The sequence below is a fragment of the Lepeophtheirus salmonis genome, chromosome 13 (genome assembly GCF_016086655.4).
Source record: "Lepeophtheirus salmonis chromosome 13, UVic_Lsal_1.4, whole genome shotgun sequence".
In the NCBI taxonomy this organism is placed as follows: domain Eukaryota; kingdom Metazoa; phylum Arthropoda; class Copepoda; order Siphonostomatoida; family Caligidae; genus Lepeophtheirus; species Lepeophtheirus salmonis.
Window position 1 is genome coordinate 28,020,315 of NC_052143.2, and position 25,453 is coordinate 28,045,767.

Genomic DNA, 25,453 nt, shown 5'->3' on the forward strand with positions numbered 1-25,453 from the left:
ATTTTTGTCTTTCCCTTCCTATCGATCTGAGAATAAATATAATCCCATTACTGCCCAGACTTTAACTTTATTCTTTATGGTATTCTTTTATCAACGATTCTCAACTTTTGAATTGGTTCAAAATAGGAAACCTAGTTGAAGAGCTTGCCTACAGTAAGCGGTCAATTAATCAGTTTTACTTACTTGATGCTTAATATAGGTTTGATAGTATACATATGATAAGGAAAACACAAGTCTCTATTCTATATACATACATAGTACATAGTAAAAGATGAGAACTTTTGTAAATAATTTGGTATTAAAGAAAAGACTATAAAAACAAAAATGTTATGTATTTAATTAAATTATATAATTAAATACAAAAATATTTTGTTTTTCATAATTAACAACAAGATATCCAATGAAAAGTTAGCTATTTGGAAAATCAAAAATTCTTCTGAGCAGAACCAACTAAGTTTTGAGCATATTTATATAACTATATATACTATTTAAGTTTCATTTATTTATCATAATTTATAACATATATGTGGACATGCTTAATTATTATTCAACTAAACCTACCATATAATCATACATACTCTTATCAGATATCCTTGGACTAAAAAAAAGGAATGTATTGAAATTAATAAGGATTTGAATATCCATCCATGCATACCCAGATACATAATGATTATTATACATGTATATTTACATAATGTTCAAATAAATAGATTGATAATAATTTATTTATAAATAAGGATTTCTTTTTGAAAGGAAGGATTGCTCTCGATTTGAATATAAATTTGGAATATAGGAATGAGTAATTTCCTTCCTTCCATCTATTGAATAAATATTTTTCACAAACTATCATCTGATTCATTCGTCGATTGGATGATGAAGTTCTATCATATACTCGTAAATAAAAGCCCCTAGAAGAGCACCAACATGAGGAAGAATCCAAGGTATCCAGAAAAAGTAATTCCCAGTTGTAAGTGGTTCATTTCCATAGCCAGCAATTATTGTAAATAAACGCCTAAAAATGGATTGGGAAAAAATGTAATATGTATGTATTGTATATGAGTATACATGTTTAATAAAATAATGAAAGACATTAAATGTGATAACGTACGGAGAAAAATCCCTTGCTGGGTTTATTGCTGTTCCTGCATTAACTCCGAAACTTAGATGAATGGCAGTAAGTCCCAATCCAATTGATAGAGGAACAAGACTTGATATGACTTTCATATTTTTACCATCTGTGACTGCAAGAATAATGATAATCAACAAAGCTGTGGCAAGGATTTGATCAAAGCTTAAACTAGCAATGCTAGCATTAATGTCTGGACTTGGATAAGAAGCAAAAATCCCTTGCGTCTTCACAGTTTTATTGTAGCCCCCTTCAACCAACATAATTCCATCTCTATAAACCCCAAAAAGAATAGCTGATGCAAAAAATGCTCCAATATATTGTGCTAACATATATACAGGAACACATTTCCATTTACATTTTTTTATTGAGGCCATTGCTAAAGTAACCGCTGGATTGAGATGACCGCCAGATACTCCACCTGATACAAAAATCCCTATTGTTAGGGCAAAACCATAGCCGAGTGCAATTGAAAGGAAATTAGAGAAAAAAAAAGCCTGTGAGGTTTGTGATCCGACAACAACTTGTGCAATAGCTCCATCCCCAAGGTATACCACTAAAAATGTTCCCAATAGTTCTGCCATAAATTGTCGTACAAGACTTGGGACTTTAGGAACACTGGTCATCATGATGCCTTCTGATAAATTTCCTGTCTGCTTAGATTCTCTTACTAAAAAAAATAGATGCATTATTTATTAATCAACTTATTGCTCAAAATATTGATTTCTTACTCTTTGAGCCTAATTAACCCAACACAAACTCTACATATATTACATCAAACTTACATTTGCCAGATTCACTTAAATTTTTTTCAAAGTCAAAGGATTTATACAATAATCCTTTCACTGGTTTCTCAACGTCTGACGACGTTTGCAAGGTAGGTTCAATTGACAACTTTGTCATTTTCAAGCAATTCAAATAATTGATTTTTATTTTAAATGAAAAACTAAAAGTTCACAGAAGGATACAAAATTCACAAAATAGGATGTAAAAATGAAAAGATAAAAGTTCACAATAAAAGTTTGTAAAAATAAAACAAGAGCTCTTCACCTTTTCTCGTTTGTGTCTTTGTATTTCCAACTTTACATATTATGTATATTATATGTTTGATGAATTATGTTTGTTTCGTTATCCGCACGCTTACTTATGTTGTTTGTATATATGTATTACAATGAGGGTAATTACTATCCTTCCCTTTAACACATGTACATACTTATGTCGCTGGGAAATTTAGTCACAAGTTAAATATAGAGTATTCTTACTCATGGGACATGGGTTAATGGAATATATGTATATTGTACATATAGTGAGCCTTCAATAGAGAGAAATCCAAGTCGGCATAGGCTTCTCCATAAGGACAACATACATACATATAGCGTTGAAATTGCCTACAAAATAAATTACGTATAAGTAACATTGCCTTCGATTTGAAATTTAACACTTGTGAAGAAATATGTTCACGTCAAACGTTTCTACGATATGTAAGAGAAAAATGAAGGGCTCTCAAAAGATACATTGGATATTAGAGTAAATTCTGTTGCTACGACTCTTATTGCTTGATCGACGTACCAAAATTAATTTATAAATTCTTAAATATCTTTTTTCTTCAAATATTCAAGGCAATTAAATAATTTGTGTTTAGGAAACCAAAAGAATAATACGTTAAAGTTTCAATTCAAAAAATTGGTTACTGTACAAGGTGAGGAATAGGTTTGTGAAGATATGTTTTAGTTTATAAATTTATTATTTATTATACTTTTCTGCAAATGATCAAATTTTAATATAAATTAATTAAAATAACTTTTGTTCAAAATAGCCACCCTTTGTCAAGATTACATGGCGGAAACGAAAATGCACTTGGGCGGAGGCAGTACAGAAAAGTTGTTCACCGTTGAGGCCATTTACAGTGCCCAAAATCACCGTGTTATCGGCAAGACTATTGATAATAACCCGTTGATTCACATCATCATCACCAGGTGCCAGAAGCCTCCCAGTGTCGTGGTTTGTGCCGGTATTATGTCAGACGGGAAAAAGATGCTCCTAGTTTTAATTAAGAAGGATGTGAAGATCAATCAACCAGTCTACAATGTCATTTTGGTTGACAAGATCCTTCCCTAGCATTAAAAGACGTATGGTGATATACTTTAAATATTCAGCCCGTACTGGAAACTTTCCCACACTACAAATAGTGTACATGACTGCTGAAAAGAAAATTTCATGGGCTTTTGGGAAAGTAATATTTGATCTCCTAGTAGCCCTTACCTGAATCGGATCAATTTTTTATTTGATCCATCCTTGAAAGCAGGCCTTTACCAAACACCACCTCACCAAATACACTCTGAAGCTTGCCCTCATCCCAAAAATAATGGGAAACCTCTATGTATGTAATAAATTTGCTGAAGTTAAAATAAAGTAACAAATTTAATTTGTATTTATGAATTAAACACTTAGATTGTATTACCCTTTGTAAAAAAAACTTTCATAAAATACTAAAAAATATGTACTCATATTAAGAGGTACCAAAAGTTCTGTGTAGATTTCGTTACGTCAAAATTTCAAACTGAAAAAGAAGGAGACAATACTCGTACTTTTCGACCTTGAATTCTGACTGAATGAACTTTCAAATCATTTTTACAAATAATTTATAAAAATTCAAAAGCATATTACGATAACATTTAGGAAAAAATGTTTTATAAAAAGATATATCAAAGTATAAAATGATAATATAAAAAAACCATATATTTCTTGTTTATATAATTTTGTTTTAGAAAACCTGATCTCAAAAATGAACTAACAATTTAGTATTTGAGGTATTAAAAAATGGCAAGATACAAGAAGAATAAAGGTTTTATTATAGTGTCAATTTCAGAAAATGCAGAGGCAGATCCAAGAAGACCAAAGGTTTTTTTATTCATAGAACACTTTACTATGTTTAATCTTCTAAATATGTATAATAGTCTGGGGATAAGTAATTTTGTATTTCCTGCCATGTTTTTGACTAAGTATATTTTTTTCATTATTGGTTACATCAGATCATACGGTGAGGTGTTGTAAAGGTGTCAGTGTATAGAAAGAACTTTTTTCGGACAGTATTGCGCTTGACCGGCTCAGTCGTGAATTATTGTGCGTCTAATATTGAAGTTTCAAAGTAAGAAATTCATCATATTAAACATTTTTACTACATCGAAGGGAAAAACACTTCGAAAGCGAGCATGAAAATTTGCAAAAGTAGGCTCTTTCGGATCGTGTTGCACAACAGTGGTTCGAGCAATTTCTTACTGTTGTAGTGAAGGTGAATGAATTTAGTGGTGTTTGGTGGGATTGGGAGGGAATAATCTACTAAGAGCTGCTCCCCTAAGGCCAAACGCTCAATTGTTCCCTCTACTGACAGCAACTTTTCTGCGATCGAATATACTTTATTGTATAGGAGAGGAATCGTGTTTCATCAAGACAAAACTAGGCCGCGCACATCTTTGATGACGAGCCGAAAACTCCAGGAGCTCGAATGGTATGTTCTTATGCATCCACACTTTAGTCCGTACATGACACCAACTGACAACTAACTGTTCCTGTCTATGGCCAACAAGCATTCTGTTATAAATTTTGCCTCAATAGAGGCCTGTGAAAATTGGTTGTCAGAGTTTTATGCCAATAGGGACAAGAGCTTCTACGAGATGGGTAAATGAAGTTGGATTCTCGTTGGCATTAAGTTATTCAACAGAATAGGGCACACTTGGCTTAATTAGATGATTGTAAGTAACACTAGTTATAATGAAATAGGGGAGGGGGAATTACGAAATTACTTTTTCCACTACCACCTAATATTTTGGGTGAAGCTATAATAGTGATCAAAACTGCCTTTCCAACGACCAAGATAAGTATTAAGATAAGATATACAACAGGTAAGTGCCCCTTCCTAAGCCTATCACTGTGACATGATGAATTACATTTTTAACTATAAATTTTATTCAATTAATTTTTCATGATCCCAATCATGAAATGCAAGAAAAAATTAGTAATCATTATAAACAAATAAAAATAGAATTTTTTTATAATTTGCTTAGTAACTTTAATAAGCAGATTCTATAGGTTACAATTTCTGTATCTACTAATGTTCTATTTATCTACATCATCAGTCCTTTCAATTAACAAAATTGCTGATTAAAATGTTCATTTTGATAGATTAAAATTATGCATATATTTAATTATGTATTTAGGAATCATAATGAGCATTTCCACTTTATCATGTTCCATAGAATTTTTATGAATGAGTAATTTTCGAAAAAAAAATTAATATATCGAGCACAAAAAAAACCCAATTATAGCATAGTTAATCCGTGAAGTTTGACTTACACTTGCCAAATCTTAATTAAACATATATCTTACATTGATTAAATTTATTTAAAGGTTAAACCAATTACATTTGAATGCGTCTCATCAAATGCTGCAACTGTTATATATCCAGTTATATATATAAAATATATTGAAATTGAGCTAGAAATTTAAAAAGTGAAACTAAATAATATTTTTTATGAATAAATAAATAAACATTTCATAATGTTGATTTATTACATTAAAAATAATAATATTAGATTAATTGTAGGATATAATATGATTTTTTATTTGTGAATTATCAGCATTCATTTTTCAAAAAACTACTACAAAGCCCTACTCTGGCTAAAAAACATGGTTGATATAAATAGTAATTTTATGAAATTATAAAAAATAATGAACATTGCAAGCACTTAAATCGACTGATAAAATTATATAAACTGATAGCAATATAATCAATAATTCAAAAGATCTCAGTTATAGGATATACAAGAAAAAACTGACGGCATTATTCCAAAAATAATGATTGTCAAAAAACTACTTTAACCCTTCAAAAACTGTTTGTATCAAATATCTGGAAGAAAATTTGACCAAGGTTATTAAATTGTTTTCACAATAATCTGCATTACAGTATAAAATTTCGAGGTAAATTTTGATGCTTTAGTTTTTCTGATATTTGAGGAAATATTGCAACCATGTGGCAGCTGACCAATGTTTCCTCTACTCTAAATTAATCATTTAAATTATTCACTTCATTTAAATTTTTTTAACTCCATTTTAATTAGGAGTCAGCGTCATGCTAAGATTAGACTTAAAATATAGTTTCTCTTAAGACCCACCTTGAATGTTACGAAAGATACTATTTAACTTTTAAGCACTAATGTATCACATCAAAATATTATATGAGTGACACATTGAAATTACAAAAAAAAAAACCAACAACTTTCTGGTTCAAAAAGGTTTGTCCGCTTTCATTTCCAGAATTCAATTCTATGTATGATTATTTTTCATACAATTCAATAGGAAGAATTGTTAAATCCACCACCCCAATCTTGACAGACATAATTATCTCCATCCAGTTTGAGTATTAGGTAATTAACATAATTAACCCGAAAGATTCGTCTTTATATACTGAGTCCAAATTGAATCACAAAGCTATAGCTTATAAGGACAACTTTTGATGACGTCATAATTATGAAGCCATGTTTGATGAGTTTTAAAATGATTAATATCATTGTGATATTAGTGTATCCTTTTCCATCACTAGAAATTAAACATCAAGTAAAATAAAGGTATATTTTGTTTGGTGAATAAGAAAAATAAGACAAAGAAGATATTTAAGGTTCATTATTTCAAATTTCTAATATGCAATAAAGTTTTCTAATCCCATCTTGTCAACATTTAATACTTTGCCTAAACAGTTATTGGGCATCATTTATAATACTTAGGTATTACATAGAATACATGGGAAAAATATACAAAAATTCATTGATTGTATAGCTTGCCTGACACCATCAGGCATTATATAAACTACCTAGGTATTCTATATAATACCTAATTATACATATTGCCGATAACAGAGACAATATCTTGAAAACATATATACTAGAGTGATGATGTGAAGAAGAAGCTGACGTCGTTGTAGTTGAGGAAAACATTCAAATTGTTTGTAGTAGTGATAAATAGGTATGTTAACAACATAAAATACGTTTAAAATATTTATATATTCTATCCTCAATGTATTTTACATTTGATAAAAATCTTTTTTAAGGAACTTTTAAGTTTGTATCGAAGTATAGGAGAATTTTATACAAGATCTTGAGTGATTTATGTATAAATAACTATAATTTCCATTTTTATGGTTAACCATTTTTCGACTTCAAGACAATTCCTTTGCTTTTGGTCAGTGTAAGCACTTTACGTTATATATTTAATCTATATTGTCTATATTCAAGATCAAAGTTTCAGTTTGAATACATCATCCTCAGTATATAAAATTTCTTATACATTTTGCATTAGAAAGTTATTTGTTGAATCATATTAATATAAGAATATTTTCACATTATATGATTTTCCTTTAAATAAGATGTATTATGTTCAAATCAAACTTCTAACCAAATTTAATCACAAAGACCTCTATATTGTTGACATGTAATATCACATATCATCAAATACATCTTTGCATTTCTAAGACATGAAAAATGAAAAATAAAGACATATTCAAGAAAGTAAAGCAATTAAAGGTTAACAAAACATTTAAAAGTAATAAAACTGAGATATACTAAGATATATTTTAAAGTTTTGAATAATAGTTGCAATCAAAATTTAGTCAAATTTGAATTAAAAATAATTCGTAGAAGATCTCTCATAAAATATTTTTACCCCATAAACGACTAAATACAAACAACATTAATAAAAATTTACCGTGAAAATTTTAATTATAGGAATTAAATTAAATTTGCAAATATACATTTGCGAATAACTTTTAGACCAATTTTCTCAAAATTTATAATAGCCATACATGATTTCCACGAACCTAATTTCCATAACTTCCCCATTGAAGGAAGATGGGGAAAATGTACGAACAATATTATCAATAAATTTACTGATTTTACGAACTAATAATTAATTATGAACTAATTGAAAAATAAATAAAATGTTATGTATATATTTAAAAAAAAAATAAAAAGGTAATGTCCATCTAATGTAAGGATCTGAGATCTAAAATAATCCAAAAACTATTTGATTTGGTCCTGTGAGAAGATAAAAATCAGGTTTGTGTCGATGTTTCTTAGAGTGAGAGATAACTTCCAACTTTGCTAAACCAAAAGACTTGATCTCATCAGAAGCTAAGCCTCTCATTTCCATTTGGGATACTAACAAAGGTTAACTCTACCGTGAGAAGAGACTCTCAGAATGTAACAACCTCTCTAAACCCAATAGAAAAATATATAAAATTATAACCGAGCGGCTTGTCTTATAGTCTCATCTACGAAGTGAGAAATACATCAAACTTTTTTACACAACTCTTTTTTGTATGACATATATAGAGCCAAATACGGATATAAAAAATTCGAATATAATAAAAATACACTTTTAATAAACGCTCACTCGGATACCAATTTTGTAATACACAAAATACTTTGCATAGAGGGAACACGAATTAAAAAATAAAAATACAGTAAACTTTTCCCTCTTTTTTGGTATCAACTGGATGGAAATTTATGAGAATGAATGAAGAATTCCCGTTATTATAAGTTGGCGCTAACATTTTTGCTCTGTATGTTTATTTTGATAAAAAGATGTATACCATAGCCCCCCCAAAAAAAAAAACACAACCTTTTGCTTAAAGATGTACTAAACATCATGGATGATTTGTTAAAAACAGAATCTAATCAAAGACTGTTTGCCTCAAAATTGGGAGGTACAAAATTGGTACATAAGTTTCAAATAATTGTGGGCTTTTTATGTTACTCGTACTTTGGATAGAAGAAAAAAAGGGATAAATGGAATTTACAGAGCTCAAGCTCGAAAATACTGCTAAAAATGATGCTCTTAATTTTTTTTTTAAATACTGTCCAATTTATTCCAATTATTTATCAAAACCCTCAAAGAAACATCCACGCTGTTTTTCATGACAGCCTCGAAAAATATCTAAAGGCAGTACTTTTATTCCAGGCATCTGTAATTATTTCAATAACCTCCCTCCTTTAAAAAACAGCTAAACATACATATTTTTCAGAGTAAACTTATTCATGAGCAAGGACCATCCGTGGCATAGAAAATATCGCATATGCTAAAGGTGCCGCTCATTCAAGGGGTGCCATAATGAGTGCAAACAAAAAAAGGTGAGCCCGGACCTAACCCGACTTTCGAGTCGGGCTCAATTTTTCCACCATGATAGTTGGGCACAATAACACTTGGGTCTGGACGATCTTTAATTTTCAATTGTCAGGCTATGTAGGGTTTCATTTTTTGATTTTCTAGCTAAATTTTTTTGAACATATTCTAATTGGTTTTCACTAGCTTTGCTAATTTTTTCAAAACACTATTATTGTAAGAGACATTAATGCAAGACATTTGTGGTGGGGGTGGGGTGCTTGCCATGTGGAAGGACAAAATTAGTATATAATTAAGAAACCGAACTAAATCGAGTGCAGTTAACAACTGCATTTCTTAGAATGGAAATAATGAGTGCATAACAACAGTATACATTATGCATATATTTATTTGCATTGGCTATTGATTTTACATTTTTTAATTATTTATTATATAATTAGAGGTTTTATTGTTTCTCAGAATACAATACCTAAATGTTTAAGGCAAATAAGATATTTCGTTTTGTGTGAGAGTATAATATTCAATTTATAAGTGGTATTCTCGTCTAATATCTTGCAAAGGACGCCAAATTGATTCAAATTGATGCGGTTCGATTGCTATGCTGATCACAATACCATACAAATGAAATTTAAATACAAGAAGCAAAAGTAGGTAGAAGAGTCTAACATCAACCACTCCCCTTTTTTTGATTTTTCAACTGACTTTGTGTTGTGTCTTGACGAGGGAGAAACACAAACTTATTTATAGATGGAGAGATCCAGGATGACCGAGAGACATGAGGAGAAGAAATCACGTGGAGGAATAATATAACAATTATTTATAAGATCATGTGTATTATTTATAATACAAAACCATACTCTAATTTATTTACAAAATACGCGACTATTTATCCTACGTAAAATAAAGTACTTTAATACATAAAAGAAAATACAAGAAGATAAGAACAAGGGGAAATGAAATATGAAATACATTACACTTTGCCTTTGGCCCACAAATCAGTAGCTAAATCTAACTAAGTTGAAGATAAAACTATAAAATCGATTCGAATTATGTGTTCAAAGACTCGCAACTGCGAATTATAGTTTAAGATTAACGATTTAATTTGTTATTGTAATAATAAATCCTCCACAGCTTTCTAGGTCCATTCTTCAAGCTGTGTATGCTACCGGGGTATACAAACATGTCTTTTCTTAAACTTCTACAGGATTAGATTATAATTTTTTTTTGTTTTTTTCTCTTAGTTTATTCATTTTCTTTTAAACGTAAATATTCCAAATCTCAAAAATTCCTTATTCTGGTGGTGGTTCTTGTGGGGAGATACAGCTCCTCCAGCCACTCCCTTCTGCACTCTCTAAGTTTATTAAATAATTATTGGAAAAAAATAATAACTGGGGATCATCGTACGTTCCAACAATACTACAAATTGTGTGGTTAGAAATTAAAAAAGACATAAAGTCTTGACAGTGCCTCTATTGTGGCAAATTAATCCTTATTCTATTCTCACGGCGTGAAAGAGCGTAAATGACGCCAAACTTTTTTTTTTTTTTTTTTTTGATAAAAATATCATTTATTTGACTTCAATAAATCATCCGCAAACATACTCCAACACAACCTATCTTATAACTTCCTAAATTATTATTTACATATATATAGTAGTCAAATCATAACCAATACTCATGAAATAAATAAGAATAAGATAATAGAAAAAAGAATGAAACAAAACACAAAAAAGAAGGACCTGTAGATCCATTGAGGATCTCGAGCCAGTTCTCAAAAAAAGATTCTTAAAAACATTATTATTCCAATACAATTCAAAAAACCATTGATTGCTCCTCTGTCGTCCTAAACACCAAAAATTTTTATCTCAAGGGCGTCCGCTGGATTATATTTTTTTGATTTTTGGGGGATGCTTGGTTTTTTTTTTTGACGACTTGTCAATAAACAACACATTGTGTGTTTAAACATGTCAAAGAAAGTAATCAATGTTTCAAGTAAAGTTGTACACACAAAATCAGATCTATAATTTTTCAATATAACGGGTATCCATCTAGCGGTTGCATTTTGAACTACCACTTTTTTTACGTCTAACAGCTGTAGTAATATTGTCATTGTGTCTGATATTTTGTAAGAGGTCTCCGGTTTGCGAAATAATTAAGTTTACGCTCAAAGAAAATTGGAAAATACTGAAGACTTACTTTCAAAATGGAGAGTCTTCAAACGAAACTGCAAGAAAATTACGTCGGTCGAAATAAAGCGCCTTCCAGGCAGTTTGTGGATAAATTTGTGAAGTGTGTGTGCGAAACTAGTTTGTTAATGGATAAAACAACACGTTCCCGTGTTCGTCCAGTGTGATCAATCGAAAACATTGTTGCTGTTGCTGAAAGCGAAAAAACGAGAAAACGACCAAGGAGCTACCGTTGCAGTCAATGGTGAGCGCTATCGGGCCCTGTTGGAAGATTTTTGTTTCCCCAAATGGAAAAGGAAAACATCGACGATATTTGGTTCCAACAAGATGGCGCTATGTGCCACACAGCCAACGTTACAGTGGATCTTTTGCGCACTGTCTTCGACAATCGCATCATAAGCCGAAACGGCAACGTCAACTGGCCACATCGTAGCTGCGATTGGACTCTGTTGGACTATTTTTTGTGGGAACCGTCAAAGATTAATGTTACGCCAACCATCCAGAGACGATTGACGATTTGAAAGACAAAATAGGAGTCGCCATTGTAGTTATTGAAGCTCACACAATCGAAAATGTATTGAAAAGTTGGGTTTACAGAATGGGCTACTGTAAGCCAGCGACAACAGCCATATGAACAAAATGAACACTTTTTATATAAAATATATTTTCTATATTTTAGCCATCATCAAAGATAATAATTATAATTATACGGATAATCAAGAAAAAAATAATTAGTAATCTTCACAAAAAATAGTCAAAAAACCACCACTTATAGACGATAAGAAAATGTACGTCAAAATGGAATGATCAATTTTTTTTTCTGTTCATCGTTCTTTTTTTCCTGTTCGTCGTTCATTCGTTCAAAAAATGAAGGGGAAAGGGTGAACGCTGTTCGTTTTTCCATTCATTGTTCAAGTATGTACATCAAATTTGTAGCGTAATTATAAATTGGATAATGGTACTACAAAATCTTCAATAGTTGCAAGAAAATAGAAATACACACTTAAAGATATAGCTCGCTCTTATCAAAGCTCTTTGTTTCCTTTCATAGATATTTGATATAAATAACAAAACAAATGTTACTTAATATATTTATGTTAATTATTGTTGCCATCTTCCTGTATTCATAAAAATAGGTAAATATGCACCTATCTATGTATGTAGAATGTACATCATACAATCTACATACATAGGTAAAAATAGGTATTCATCTAAAAAGACAACATTTCCTATAAAAATTATATAAAATTCTGAGTTATATTTGCAAACAGATAATTAGAACTTTAACTTTTTTATGATAAAGATTTTAAAGTATCTTTTTCTCTTCTACAAAACTGCATTAATAAAAAAATAATATATTTTTAATACTTAAGGTCTTTTGTTTGAATTTATAAGCCTCTATTCCTAAAAAAAATATATAAAGTTCAAACTCTCCCACGAACTACATACTCGTATATAGTTATTTTGTACCTAATAAATAAAGCCTTATTGTGCAGTCATATCTTTCGATAAGGATACGTATCTTGCAACCTTTATTCTTCTTAAAAGAGAAAGAAAGGAAAGCTCAAGATCAATTGGTAGTTAGTCAATTCATCCTACATGTTAAACTTTTCTTTCATAAACATAATAAACAATTGGGGGACATAATTAATTTATTAATTATTCAAATCAGATATTTTTTTTTTTCTAAACAAAAAAAGACACTTAAGCCCATAGAAACCACTTAGTTAACTCACCTATCGACAATATCAGTAGCTTTTATATTTTAGAAAACCTTGACTTGACTTTGAAAGGTATTTATTATTTGATTATTGTTATTATTTGATTATTCAATCTTAAAAATTAAACACACATATTCATCTAGTTTGACACGAACAAAATTTTAAGAAAAAATATAATTAATTATAGTATGATTGCTATTATTTGTAATTACTATAAAAGAAACATTAAAGTAGTCTAATATTATATCTGGAACACTCTAATTTCGCCTTTTGCTTATACATTGGACCTCTAAAATGACAGCTACCAAGGACTTATACCACCAATCAAAAGACTGGACTGGATTGAATAAATAAGGACTGACACTTAATTTATATTTTATACAACTTTACACAGTAAAAATTCGTATGAAATATGTGTAATATCCTGCAAAATTTCATTTATTTTTATACAAGAACTGTTAATATTAAATAAAACTCTTGACATATAGGTTAAATGTATGATATTCATCTGGGAAAACTATATATAGTTTCTCAACACATGATTTCCTTTTTAATATGAAGTGATGAGCAAACCCTACATACGCTCGTTGTTAAGTTATTTTCTTTTCAGACAATCAATATATCAGATAGACAAAATTTGTCTATCTGATATATTGACAAACTTTTTAAATTAAAATAGATAATCATTAAAAAGAAAAAAAATCATTTTTTTAAATTCATGACCTTGAAATGTTAAAACCACGTGTTTAAAAAAAATTACAAACCTAATTTTTGAAGGATTATTGGGAAAAATCCCTCTAAAATAATATTCAAAAGAGCAGTCCCTCAGTTACTTTCAATAACAAAAATTATAATCAAGAACTCAATCATCTTCGATTTTGACCTAATTAAAAAAACAAAAATATTTATGTCCTAAGAAATAAAGAATGATTTTAATTTCAGAAAATCAAAAAACTTGGACCCTGCATTAACCTAGTGGGCATTATAGGTTGTATTTTTTTTGTGAAAAGTGTAAATTTCACTATTGATGAAAATTGGGTGTAATTTGTACATATTAAAAGAAAAGAAACCGAAAATCAATATTGTAACTCTCACAATTTGAAGAATGTTTTTGGAGGAGAGTAACATTTCGTTAGATCAGCTACAATCAGCTGTGACGAGGGAGAGGGGAAGGAAGTAAACATGGGCATTAGTAAGAATTACTCCCATGTCGATACCTAATTCTACTCTGAGTCCATCAAGAACTTACAAACAAAAACTCTGCTACAAATTCTCATGGTCTGTCTTTTATGAGCACACAGGAATACTCAATCAGGTCTGGAATATAATTAAATGTAGTAGAAAAGGAAGTTCACTACTCAGGATTTAAATAATGATGATAACATTTGAGTGAACGGAAATTCATTCTTTAAACTACCAATTCAAAAACAAAAACGGGCGAGCTGAAAAATACTCCGGATTTTCATCACTAATTATAATAAATAATTGAACTAATCTTTTGTTATATATCCATAGAGCGCATATAAAGGTAACCCTCTTCTATCAACTGTTTCCTTCGGCATTCATGACATTGCATAATGATCTTTCAATTCCTGTTGTTGTATCCTTAAAAGTCATTTAGAGTAAAGCTTTGTTGGGTCATTGTGTGTCAAATTTACTTTGTATGTATTTATCTTTTTAGTGAGATAATATATTGAAAAAAATAAACATTAATGCCTTGTCACAGTTGTTATTAAATTCTATAATAATACAAAAATTTAATTTACTGTTACATACATTTAAAACAATGGATTTATATTTATAATGAATATTCGTAATTTGAGGGCCTTTATTTTAGTTTTTTTAAACATTTAACCCTTCGATTATTATGATCAGTACTTCTTAGTCCCTACTTACCCACCTAGGAATATATAAAAAAAACCTTCTTCCAAAATCTGTTATAGGAATCTATGGTCATTTCCTATAAATAATTTTTGTATTACGTAAATATAATCAAATGTCTCACTGACAAACTATGGATTGGGGTTTTTTGAGCACACGGGTCCCTACATCGTTACTAGATTTGACAACTATAGAAAATTTGACTTAACTGTATTATACTTAACAATTCCTCACCTTACATACATATTAACTCAATGAGTGTAATTAAAATTTCAAAGTTTATTTATGAAATTGCCCTTAAACCCTTTCACTCAAAATGAAATTACTTTCTACATAACATTTTAAAAAATAACCTTCTACCCCACAATTTATATAACAACTTTTAATAGAGTCTGCAACCATCAACTGTTACATTCAATGTAAGTTTCTAAAAATACCACTCCTAATTTCAAAGTCAAGATTGCCTTTTGTATGTTTTACAAAATTTATGCACAATTCAATGTGTTACATAAAAACCTAAGAAAAGGGGATTTGCTTGAGTTTTGAGTCTAAGACCCGGAATGGAACATGACTTCACTAAGAAATATTATATTTAAGTTTAAAAAAATTAACAACTAAATGACAAATGAGCTGATTTTTGTTGGAACTGCAGGTTGAGGATACACAGCCTGACCCAACCTGCGGGCTTAACTTTAACATGTTTATCACTACTGAAGCTTATATTGTATAGTGTGGGTATTTACATTTTCTACTACTAAAGAGCTTAATTTATTTTTAGGAGCATTGAAGACATGTACTCACAATAAAGAACCAGGACGTCAATTTGATGTCTCTAGCTATTCACACATTTATAATAATGCAATTTATGCATATTAAATAATATTTGTTTGTAACGCTTTCACAGAAAGCTATCAAATTGGGACTTAACATTGCAAGTATGGGACCACTTCGAAGTGCCCAGACGTTAATTTGACGTCTACATTAAAGGGTCCATATTGTATTTATATAAAACAATTTACGCATTCTCAGTAATTCGACAAAAGATTTCTAACAAATCATTATATAATTTTATGATTTATTTCGGTGGCAAACTTTTTTGAGTAAATCTGAAAAATAACACGAATAAAGGGATGTCAGAATGACGTCCTGACATTTATAGGTAGTATCATATTTATATACGAAATAGTGTGGATTATCAATAATCCCTAATATACTGATAAAATATCAACTACATGACGAAACCAATAGTTTTGATTCTCATGAATTAACTTGAAATCAGATACGGATGTCATTTTGATGTCCTGGTGCTTTTAGTTATAATTTAATTAAATGAAATTGTTTTTAGTCCTATATTAATGCGAAATATTTTTTGACTAATAAATATATGTAAACCTAGAACAATGCACTATAAAATAAGTAATTTGATCTACATTATGTGTTGTAAAAACAACAGTTTATATCTTTAATGTAAGAACATAAATTAACAAATTATTAATTAATTTTCCTTTAATATTAAAACCATATTATTTTTGATAATAACTCTACTGTATTTTTTATCTGTATATCTACGTATAACCATACCTTAACTTAAATGGGTATTAACTTCCTATCCTTGTCTGAATAATAATAATCAATTAAACCTAATTTATGTTCTATTATAAGAGCCTTCAACAAGGAGGACCTGATAGGCTTGACCTCCTTTAAATTTATGAGCAACCGGCTCTATTATTCATTCTTTAACCGTTTCAATGTATTCTATTATGATTATTATTATTATCAATTTTTGAAGAATTGTTCATTGTTAGTCTTAGAAAAGAACGAAACTTAGAGTAGGAACTTTTATCAAGCTTTGCTAAAATGAAATACTCTATATTATTGTTAATGCTACTTCCGTAAGTATTTTCGATACTTTCTCACTTAATAAACCTTGAATAAAATGTTGAAAAATGTTATTAAATATCAATGATGATAGATGTGCTTTGGGGTGCAAAACAAGCCAAAGGATTACAAATCCATATTTTAAAGTGCGAAATGAATGTAAGTTTTTTATAGATTAAAATAATATGTTATATAATTATTATTGTATTTATTGGAAATGTATATTTGTTGTAGTGTTGAGACCCATAGTTTGTGGAGATGATATTGATTGTGAGTTTGGATACATTTGTCATTTGACTAAAAGTCTATGCATCCCTCTCTCCTGCGAGTCTGAATGTCCATCGGTGAAGAGTCCATTTAATCAAGTAAGGGACATGCATGACATGACTAAATAAATCATTAATATTTATTATCATAAGGAAATTCTTATTAAAAGCCGTGGATGTGATGTATTAAGTGGATTCTGTATCTATGATCAGAATGTATTTCTCAAATCAACTTTGCCTCAACTCCCTGTAATTCAATGTACAAAGGATACAGACTGTTCAGACTCTCGGAAATGTGAGGTATTGATGAGCAATAATTATTAATTCCAATATAGAACCACCTTTTTGTTTTAAATTTTATTTTGACACGCGGAAAGATGTTTTTCAACTCAAAAATTAGACAACACTGTATTTGGGTTTCAAATTTTATGGAAACTTATTGTCAGAAAGATTTGCATATTTGTGCCAGACTCAAGTGTCAAACAGAAGCACAATGCCCTATACTCTTTCTTAAGAACGACACGTACATTGGAAGCTGTGAGTCCAAAGCATGCTCCTACTCGTTGGATGGTACATCATCATAACATTCATATTGCGACTTACCTTCACTCCTTGGATTTGGACAAACTCTTCCAAAACAAAGATCCATGACTGTTGAAAAATAAATTTTTATTTGAAAGATCCCAACAAAATGTGGCATGATAGCACCTAGTTCGAATAACCCAAAACTGAATAGATGTTTGTCGTATACATATTTTATGATTGAAGGAATCCATTTTTACTCGCTCGCGATATTTTTTTTTGCAAGGATTTTCTCATTTTATTTCTTCATTTGCTATATAATTTATTTTTTGTTGTTCTGGTTGAAATATATACTATGCATGTACAATCACCTCACACACTTAATGCTTAACTGTAAACTCTTGAGAACAAAATCTTTCATTTTTTTCAAAAATTTATTATCATTTCTTAAAGGAAATAGATGACAAAATAAGTTTGGAATTCCTAAAGACTCGCATTAATAAATTCTAAGATTACATACAAAGGGTTATACAATACACTTTTTGGAAATTGATTTTTGTTGTTGAATTTGCAAGACCTTGAATGAGTTGTATTCTTCCATTTCTATCTAAGTATGCTATAACACACTCTTTTACAATGTGTCTCTTCATTAGATAACTCTATATTTGTTATTTATATATATACTTAATATGTATTTAATCTCTTGAATAGTCACGTTAAATCTAAAAATGTTTTGATACAATAAAAAATTGTCACTTTAAAGAAATAAAATACTAAGAACAACTAAAAAAATTATCCATGAACTCTTGGAAATTTGTATTGGTATCATACATTGAAAGAAAACTGTTTTTCTTCACGTACAATGTAGATTAAACTTGAGGATTTTATCTTATTTAAGGACCAACAGGTGAAACTAGAGTGGACCGTGGTCCTAAATAAGCACCGACACAACACTACTAATAATGTATTAATAATAGTACAATACTATACTAATATTAGCACCAGTACGTCATAAAAAAATGGACCGTCGATGATGCAACCCTAAAATTTCTGACCCCTCCAACCCAATCAAATTTGTTTTTTATAAAAAGAGAAAAAATACAAATAATATTTTTTTAAGTCATTAAATAAACGCATCTCAATTGTTCTTAATGACATTTTTTTAATATTTATTTTTATCCTTAAAAATATTAACAAGTATAGAAATGCTGATTTATGCTGATTAGATACTGTAACCGGTAAAAAAAAAAAAAATGGTATTATGACAACGCTAGTAGGTACAACATAAATTGTATTAAAGCAAAAATTTGTTGAAAATAAAATCATTACAGAAATGTGCACTTATATTTTGCAAAATATAAATGCACATCGTATATATAGGTAGTATGTAGACAACAGATGTATCTTTGTATTCGTTGATGTGGGTTTACATCCATATTTCACTATTAATCTTCATGTTTTATTATATTTCAATGTGAAAAGTAATGAAGATAAATCATATTCTTAAGAACAGATGAAACAAGGTTTTTCTTAGATTTTATTTTATTGAAATAGTATTATTTCGAATGTAAAAATTCATATATAAAATACGAAACAAAATGGTATTAAAAATATATATAATAGCAAAGTTATCTTGCTAAACCTTGGAATCACTTTTAATAAATTAATGTCTTAATTAGGATACCTACTAATGAAAAGTTACTTAACAATTTGTGTTATGACCACTGTCTAGATATATTTCAACAATAATTGGACAATGCATGCTAAATTACATATGTTTAAAGGTTAAAATATATATCGCTCTCTAATTCTACAAAACTACTTTTGAGTTTAGAATTAATGATTTGAGTTTATATTCTTTAACAGAATATAATTGTATTGTAATAATAAATAAACTTTGTAAAAATTTAACTAATTTGGAAGAAAATTATTGTTATAATATGTTTCTTAAACCCCCTGTTGATGAAGAACATCCTTTTTATAACGCGGTTAGTGAACTGGGTTAAAAGAAACCAAAAAATAAAATAAAACGGATTTGATTAGATGATAAAACAGTTAAAAGATCTTATAAATTACGTTATTTAAATTTTGTATTATTTTTTTAATTATTCCATCCGTTTTGCACCCGTAAATATCAATTAAAATGCTAAAAATACTTATATGAATACAAAACATCTATAATTTAAAAATAACTTCAAGAACATGAGTTTGGTGTTCGAACAACCAATAATTTTTTTTTCTTAAAACAAACACATTTTAGTATTAATATTTTTATGAAATATTTATTAGTTTATACGAATTTTGTGAACAAATTAAGCACGCATCCGTTTTGTTGAAGTTGTGTGTACTATATAAAATAATAGCTACAATTATACAATTCCTGACATTGTAAAAAAAAATAGTATAGTAAATCAAAAGTAAAAACAATGGAACCACTTTTAAGCAAAGGAGTTCATTTAAGTTACCTATCCTCGATTAAAATTGGCAAATATAAAAAAAAACCTTCCTAAACAAGGCATTCTGAGATAAATATATGATTGTTTATAATCAGATAAAATGTTCTAGGAGCACACTATAAATTATTGGCGATGTGAAGCTTCAAAGAAATAAGAAGCATTTTTATAAATTTTAAGATGTATAATATACAATCGCATACAAATCGATTTATTCAAGCAATTAAGTGCATGTTCTATTTATAAACAGAAGACATTTGAGTAATTTTTATAGATATGAGTGCATTTGTATACATCTTGAGCATTGCGTTTGAAATTTATTGCAATCTACAAAAAAAGTAGCAACAGACAAGGAGACGCCTGTTTCCTCATGCACGCAAAAAAAAAAAAAAGACTGAAATATTTGTATGTATTTATCTATCTACTTTTACATGAGTATTGAGGCCTAATTCGAATATATTCATTTACTGCAGAAACGTGTTTGCGTTAGTTATGATTATGTACAAATATTTATGTGGGGTTCTTGAAACAAGAAATGGGGTACAAGTGAGTACTCACCTCTATCTGAAGTAGCTTCCAAATCCTTATTTTGTCCTTCTCCTTCTGAATGTTTATGGGTCCAAACAAAATATTTAGCCCTAGATCCATTCCTTGCATTAATAATAGTCGTATTACTATTATTGTTGTTGGAATCTGAATTATTCTGGCTCATTTTGAAAGTTTGGATCCAATGTTTATGAATATTGATATTAATTTTAGACAAAACACCACAAACTATGTATTCCTATGTCTTGGAACGATACAGTGCTTGTTCTTCTTCTAAGTCTTAATTTCAACTATTTTTTTTTTTCGACAATTAATATTATTATTATAGAATTTAAAGTATCTTTATTATTTGATTGTCGATATATGATAAATCATGAATGTAAACTGAAGTTTAAAATATTTGTAAATCTGAAATATTATTTTTTCCCATCTCTCTTCCATTACGCTCAATTCCAACAACACATGCCCTACGCAAAAAAATGCGTATGACCAGTAAAAAAAGAAACAGTATGTTTCTTGTTGCTGTAATATTGCGTTTAATTTGTTTGTCTTCTTGCTTATACAGCATACATTTGATACAGAGAAAGAGTACAAATAAATAATTTGGTTACATAGTATATTATGAGCATAAAATTTAATAAAACAGCTTTAAAATCTTTGTTAATAAATTATATATACATATACTACTTAATATTTATAGGTGAGGAAAAATCTGTTATTCACTATATACCTTTTCATAATATATTTAACGCAACAACGGTGCAGAAACTTAACTTGAATTATAATTTTTTTTTTAACTTATTCTCAAATCCGAAATTAAAATAGTTTTTGCTCTTTCTATGTACTACATATGATTTTCCTTTAGCTAATAATAAGTCCATGGAAATACTCTAACAATGTGTTAATATATATATTTGTAGCACGACAAATATCCTGAGTAATGATTTTCAATTTCTATGATAATATTTTGACATTAAAAAAACACAAAAAAAATTGTTTGAATTAATTCAATTTTTATTGATATTTTGTTGAGGCAATGTATACATTCACACTCTCATTGGTGTGTGGTTTGGTCCATCTCCTTAATTGATATATATGTAATATTTAAGACCTGGGAATGAAGTCTACCTCAACTTCCTTCATAAAAAGCCTAAATAGGCCTCTACTCTTTTAAAATGTTTGTTTGAATCTGAATTTGTGTACTTTGACTCTTTAAGTATTAAACTATATTGACGAATCCACAAATATAATTATTCGTTCTTATTATAAATAAAAATAATTATAAAGAGTCATTTGTAATCTTAATTTCATCTTAAGTTCATTTTTCCTTGTAAAATAAAAATGATCATAGCCTCTGGATCTTATTTTCATTATATCAATACGTTAATATTTCTATTATGTTTTATTAAAAGCAACATCACCATTCAACAAAATGAATTTTATCTCAATTTTGTGTATGTATAATTTACATGCATGGTACATATTTCTTTCTACTTTGAGAGTCCAAAAATATCATTTCATCTCTTGTTATTTCAGAGTGCATATTATCACACATAACTACTTTTATTACACCACGAAGCCTCTCAACTTAAAATAAAAATAAAAAAAGGCCCAAATTAGTTGCTAGTTAGACAATTCTTCCCAACTATGGAGTTATTATTCAATAACTGTTGGGGATTATTCAGAGCAACTTAAAAAGAGCTCATTCTAATTTAACCAATCAACGTTTTGAACACTGATTAGGAGTAAATAAGCAGAAAAATTGACAGTCGACAACAAAATACTTTTTATTTTATTGAGTTAGCGAGGTGACCACAATTTGAATAAAATTTATTTTCATGGCATTTCCTTTTTAACTTTACATGTAATCACTAAGGTAAAAATTACTATATAAGTTATTACTCTGCTAAATTACCTAGGGTGTTAGGTATTACATTCCCAGTAAATTAATTCCCTGTCTTTTTATTCCCAGTAAATTAATTCCCGGATATTTCATTCTCAATTTGAAGAGGGATAGTTAGTGACATAATACGGTTTATGTTTCTACACTAGTTAGTAGTTTTTGTGTAGGGCTGTAGAGGACCAACTGGACAGTGGGCAGTCGGTGCTGGAAATGAGTAATGACTAGTGAATTTATTAAACTATCTATGATTGTGATAAGTATTTAGATATATATTTAATATTATATATCATATTCAGAAATGCGTGCAGACTTTCATAGACGAGGCCCATATATTGATTTAGTACAATCCTCTTCATAGCCTTTTGATAAAGAAAGGGACTATATATGAATGCCAATGATTCTTCGCAACGGATCGTAGCAATAGTATTCCATGATTCTTTCCAAATGCTTTGAAACCTACGTTACTAGAGTTTGAACATTTGTGATTGGATGAAAAGGGGATGAAGGATATATTCAAGAGATCTATTACGAACCTCAGCATAATCCAATAAATGATAATGATTGTTTTAACATTCAATCCAGAGCTGAACTTGAAGCAGGGGAGAGTAAGTGATCCTGAAGAAGGGAAGAGAAAAGGGGATGATGAATTGATGATTGTCGATGGTTGAGAAGGAGTAGGAGCGAATAGTGATTGACCATGAACAAGAGGAAGAGTCATGACGGAATTTACTTCTATTTCCCAAGGCATAAATAATATATACGGATCGGGATTATATACGCCACTCACTATTAAAAATGTACTATGACGTCATTTCAAATCCATAAACAGCAAAACTCATTCATATCCGTCTCCCATCCATCACTCGTCATCACTCATCTCCAGTAACGACTGCTCACTGCCCAGCCCTCCCTCTACAGCCCTACACAAAAACTACTAACTAGTGCAGAAACATAAACCGTATGACCTCACTTACTATCCCTCTTTAAAGTGGAAATGAAGTGTCTGAGAAAGAATTTGACAGGGAATTATTTGGACAGGGAATGAAATTAGTAGGAATAAAAAGACATGAAATTAATTTAATGTGAATGAAATTACCGGTCACGGTTGGGAAGATCTGAAAGGAAGACATTACGTCTAATAACTGATTAATGGAATACACGAATTTAATTTTCTGGAAAAAATTGTAGAATACATTATCGTTAAATTTTCTGGCTTTAAAATATTCACCCTGTATAAAACCAAAAATAATTTATTCAAAAATTGCATTTTTTCCCGATATAACTTCATAAAAAGTAGTGTATCGAAAAGGTTAAATATTCTATAATTTGGATTTTTAATTAGATAATATTTTTTTATAATTATCAGTTATATTAATGAGTGATTAAATTTACACCTTATGTATATCCATTGAATAAGAATAAAATTATAATGAAACGATTGCAAAAAATAAATTCATATTGCTTAAAAATATTGATAATACTAAAACACAAAACTATGGTGGGAAAAACATTGAAAAAGGGATTGATATTTTACCTCTAGAAAAAAAAAAGTTGTATAAAATTTTACAAGAATACAAATAGACAATTTGTTTTTATACAACAAGGTAAATAATATTGCATGAGACTAGTTGTATTTGTAAGGAACAAAAGAAACAAAACGGGGACAGATTCTTGCTGGAATACTTAATTGCCCAGAGGGTAGTTGGCCTTTTACTATGTAAATACCACTATCTACACGACCTTAAGGTACATGTCCACCCGATCACGAGGCCCTTTGAAAATCAAAAAGCCCAGGAAGTTTATTGCTATCTACAGAGAATGAAAAACAATGGTTAAAAAAAAAGGAAAAATATATCTTTATATCAAATCAATAATTTCAGAACAAATCCATATTTTCATTTTTTATATACCTACACTAGGATAGAGCAGCAAAATGTGAATGCCCTTATTAATAAAAAGGTTTAGTGACTATTTTTTGATATTCTGTTTCCCCCGTCTTTTTTACATAAACAAATTATACTAATCATATAGTCCTTTTTTTCATTATCATGAGCGAGCAACAAGCAAAAACGCAGCCTATCTCAGATCTCCTAGATACCGGAGTTGATGTGATGAAGATTATGGACTATGTTAAGTGTTCTAGGAGGATGGGGTTTAAGTTGGCCAAGATAAAAAAAGTGGAGAAGACCTCTCCAGGATGCCATGAAGTAGAAGGCATAATTTAAAGAGGGATACAAAGTTCTTGTTAAGTTTGGAAAATAATATAAAAGAAGATCCCACTAAGTCGATGAATCGGCTCGCCAACGACTTAGTTTCGGCTACTGTCCAGCCACAAATACAGTCCCCTTATGTAATTCTTGGAATATATTTTGCAGATCAGATCGATCTTTATAGAATAAAAAGCTAAGACATCCATCTTGATTTGTGTAAGGCACCCGGTCAGATGAACTGTTGAAATTTTTATAATTTCCCTCAATTATGTATAAAATTACCAGTTCCTTACAATCCCTTCTAACAAAAGTCTTAGTGTACAACGTTTTGCAAAGCTGAAAGGTATATGTATTCTTCTTCTCTTCTAGTCTATCGCCCAGAGATAGATAATTGATAAGTTTAAAAATAGTTTAACCCAAAACTAAAATATTGACCAATGCTACTTTTGAACAAAATGTGCCCTTGAATGCAAATTCGTCAATCAGTAATACCTACTTGAAACAAAAAAATAAAACTTACGCAGTAAAATGTGACATATGTACTAGTAACTGTATCTGTAATCTGTATATGTGTTCAACTGACGTTATTG

General features: G+C 29.5%; 2 protein-coding genes and 2 long non-coding RNA genes across 7 annotated transcripts in view; 2 read left to right on the forward strand and 2 right to left on the reverse strand.

The window, feature by feature from the left end:
- Positions 1–25,453, reverse strand: part of LOC139907104 (uncharacterized) — a 161,734-nt gene that overhangs the window by 39,647 nt on the left and 96,634 nt on the right. The gene's annotated exons all lie outside the window — the stretch shown is intronic.
- LOC121127862 (aquaporin-7) lies at positions 483–21,037 on the reverse strand. Of its 4 annotated transcripts, none has more exons than XM_040723415.2 (3): positions 20,763–21,037; positions 1,109–1,796; positions 483–1,012 (listed from the first exon to the last, which is right to left on the reverse strand). In XM_040723415.2, the coding sequence occupies exons 1-3, from the start codon at positions 20,914–20,916 to the stop codon at positions 856–858; spliced, it is 999 nt and encodes a 332-aa protein (XP_040579349.1). In that variant the 5' UTR covers positions 20,917–21,037; the 3' UTR covers positions 483–855. The 4 variants fall into 4 exon arrangements, with proteins under 4 accessions (XP_040579349.1, XP_040579353.1, XP_040579350.1 ...); XM_040723419.2 differs by lacking the exon at positions 20,763–21,037 and adding an exon at positions 2,177–2,403; XM_040723416.2 differs by lacking the exon at positions 20,763–21,037 and adding an exon at positions 1,912–2,349.
- On the forward strand, positions 2,596–3,583 carry LOC121127864 (uncharacterized). Its single transcript, XR_005867929.2, has 2 exons — positions 2,596–2,825; positions 2,943–3,583. It is a non-coding gene; the product is annotated as an uncharacterized lncRNA (long non-coding RNA).
- LOC121127863 (uncharacterized) lies at positions 16,848–18,164 on the forward strand. The gene is made up of 5 exons (XM_040723421.2): positions 16,848–16,977; positions 17,058–17,122; positions 17,198–17,328; positions 17,383–17,529; positions 17,607–18,164. The coding sequence occupies exons 1-5, from the start codon at positions 16,943–16,945 to the stop codon at positions 17,811–17,813; spliced, it is 585 nt and encodes a 194-aa protein (XP_040579355.1). The 5' UTR covers positions 16,848–16,942; the 3' UTR covers positions 17,814–18,164.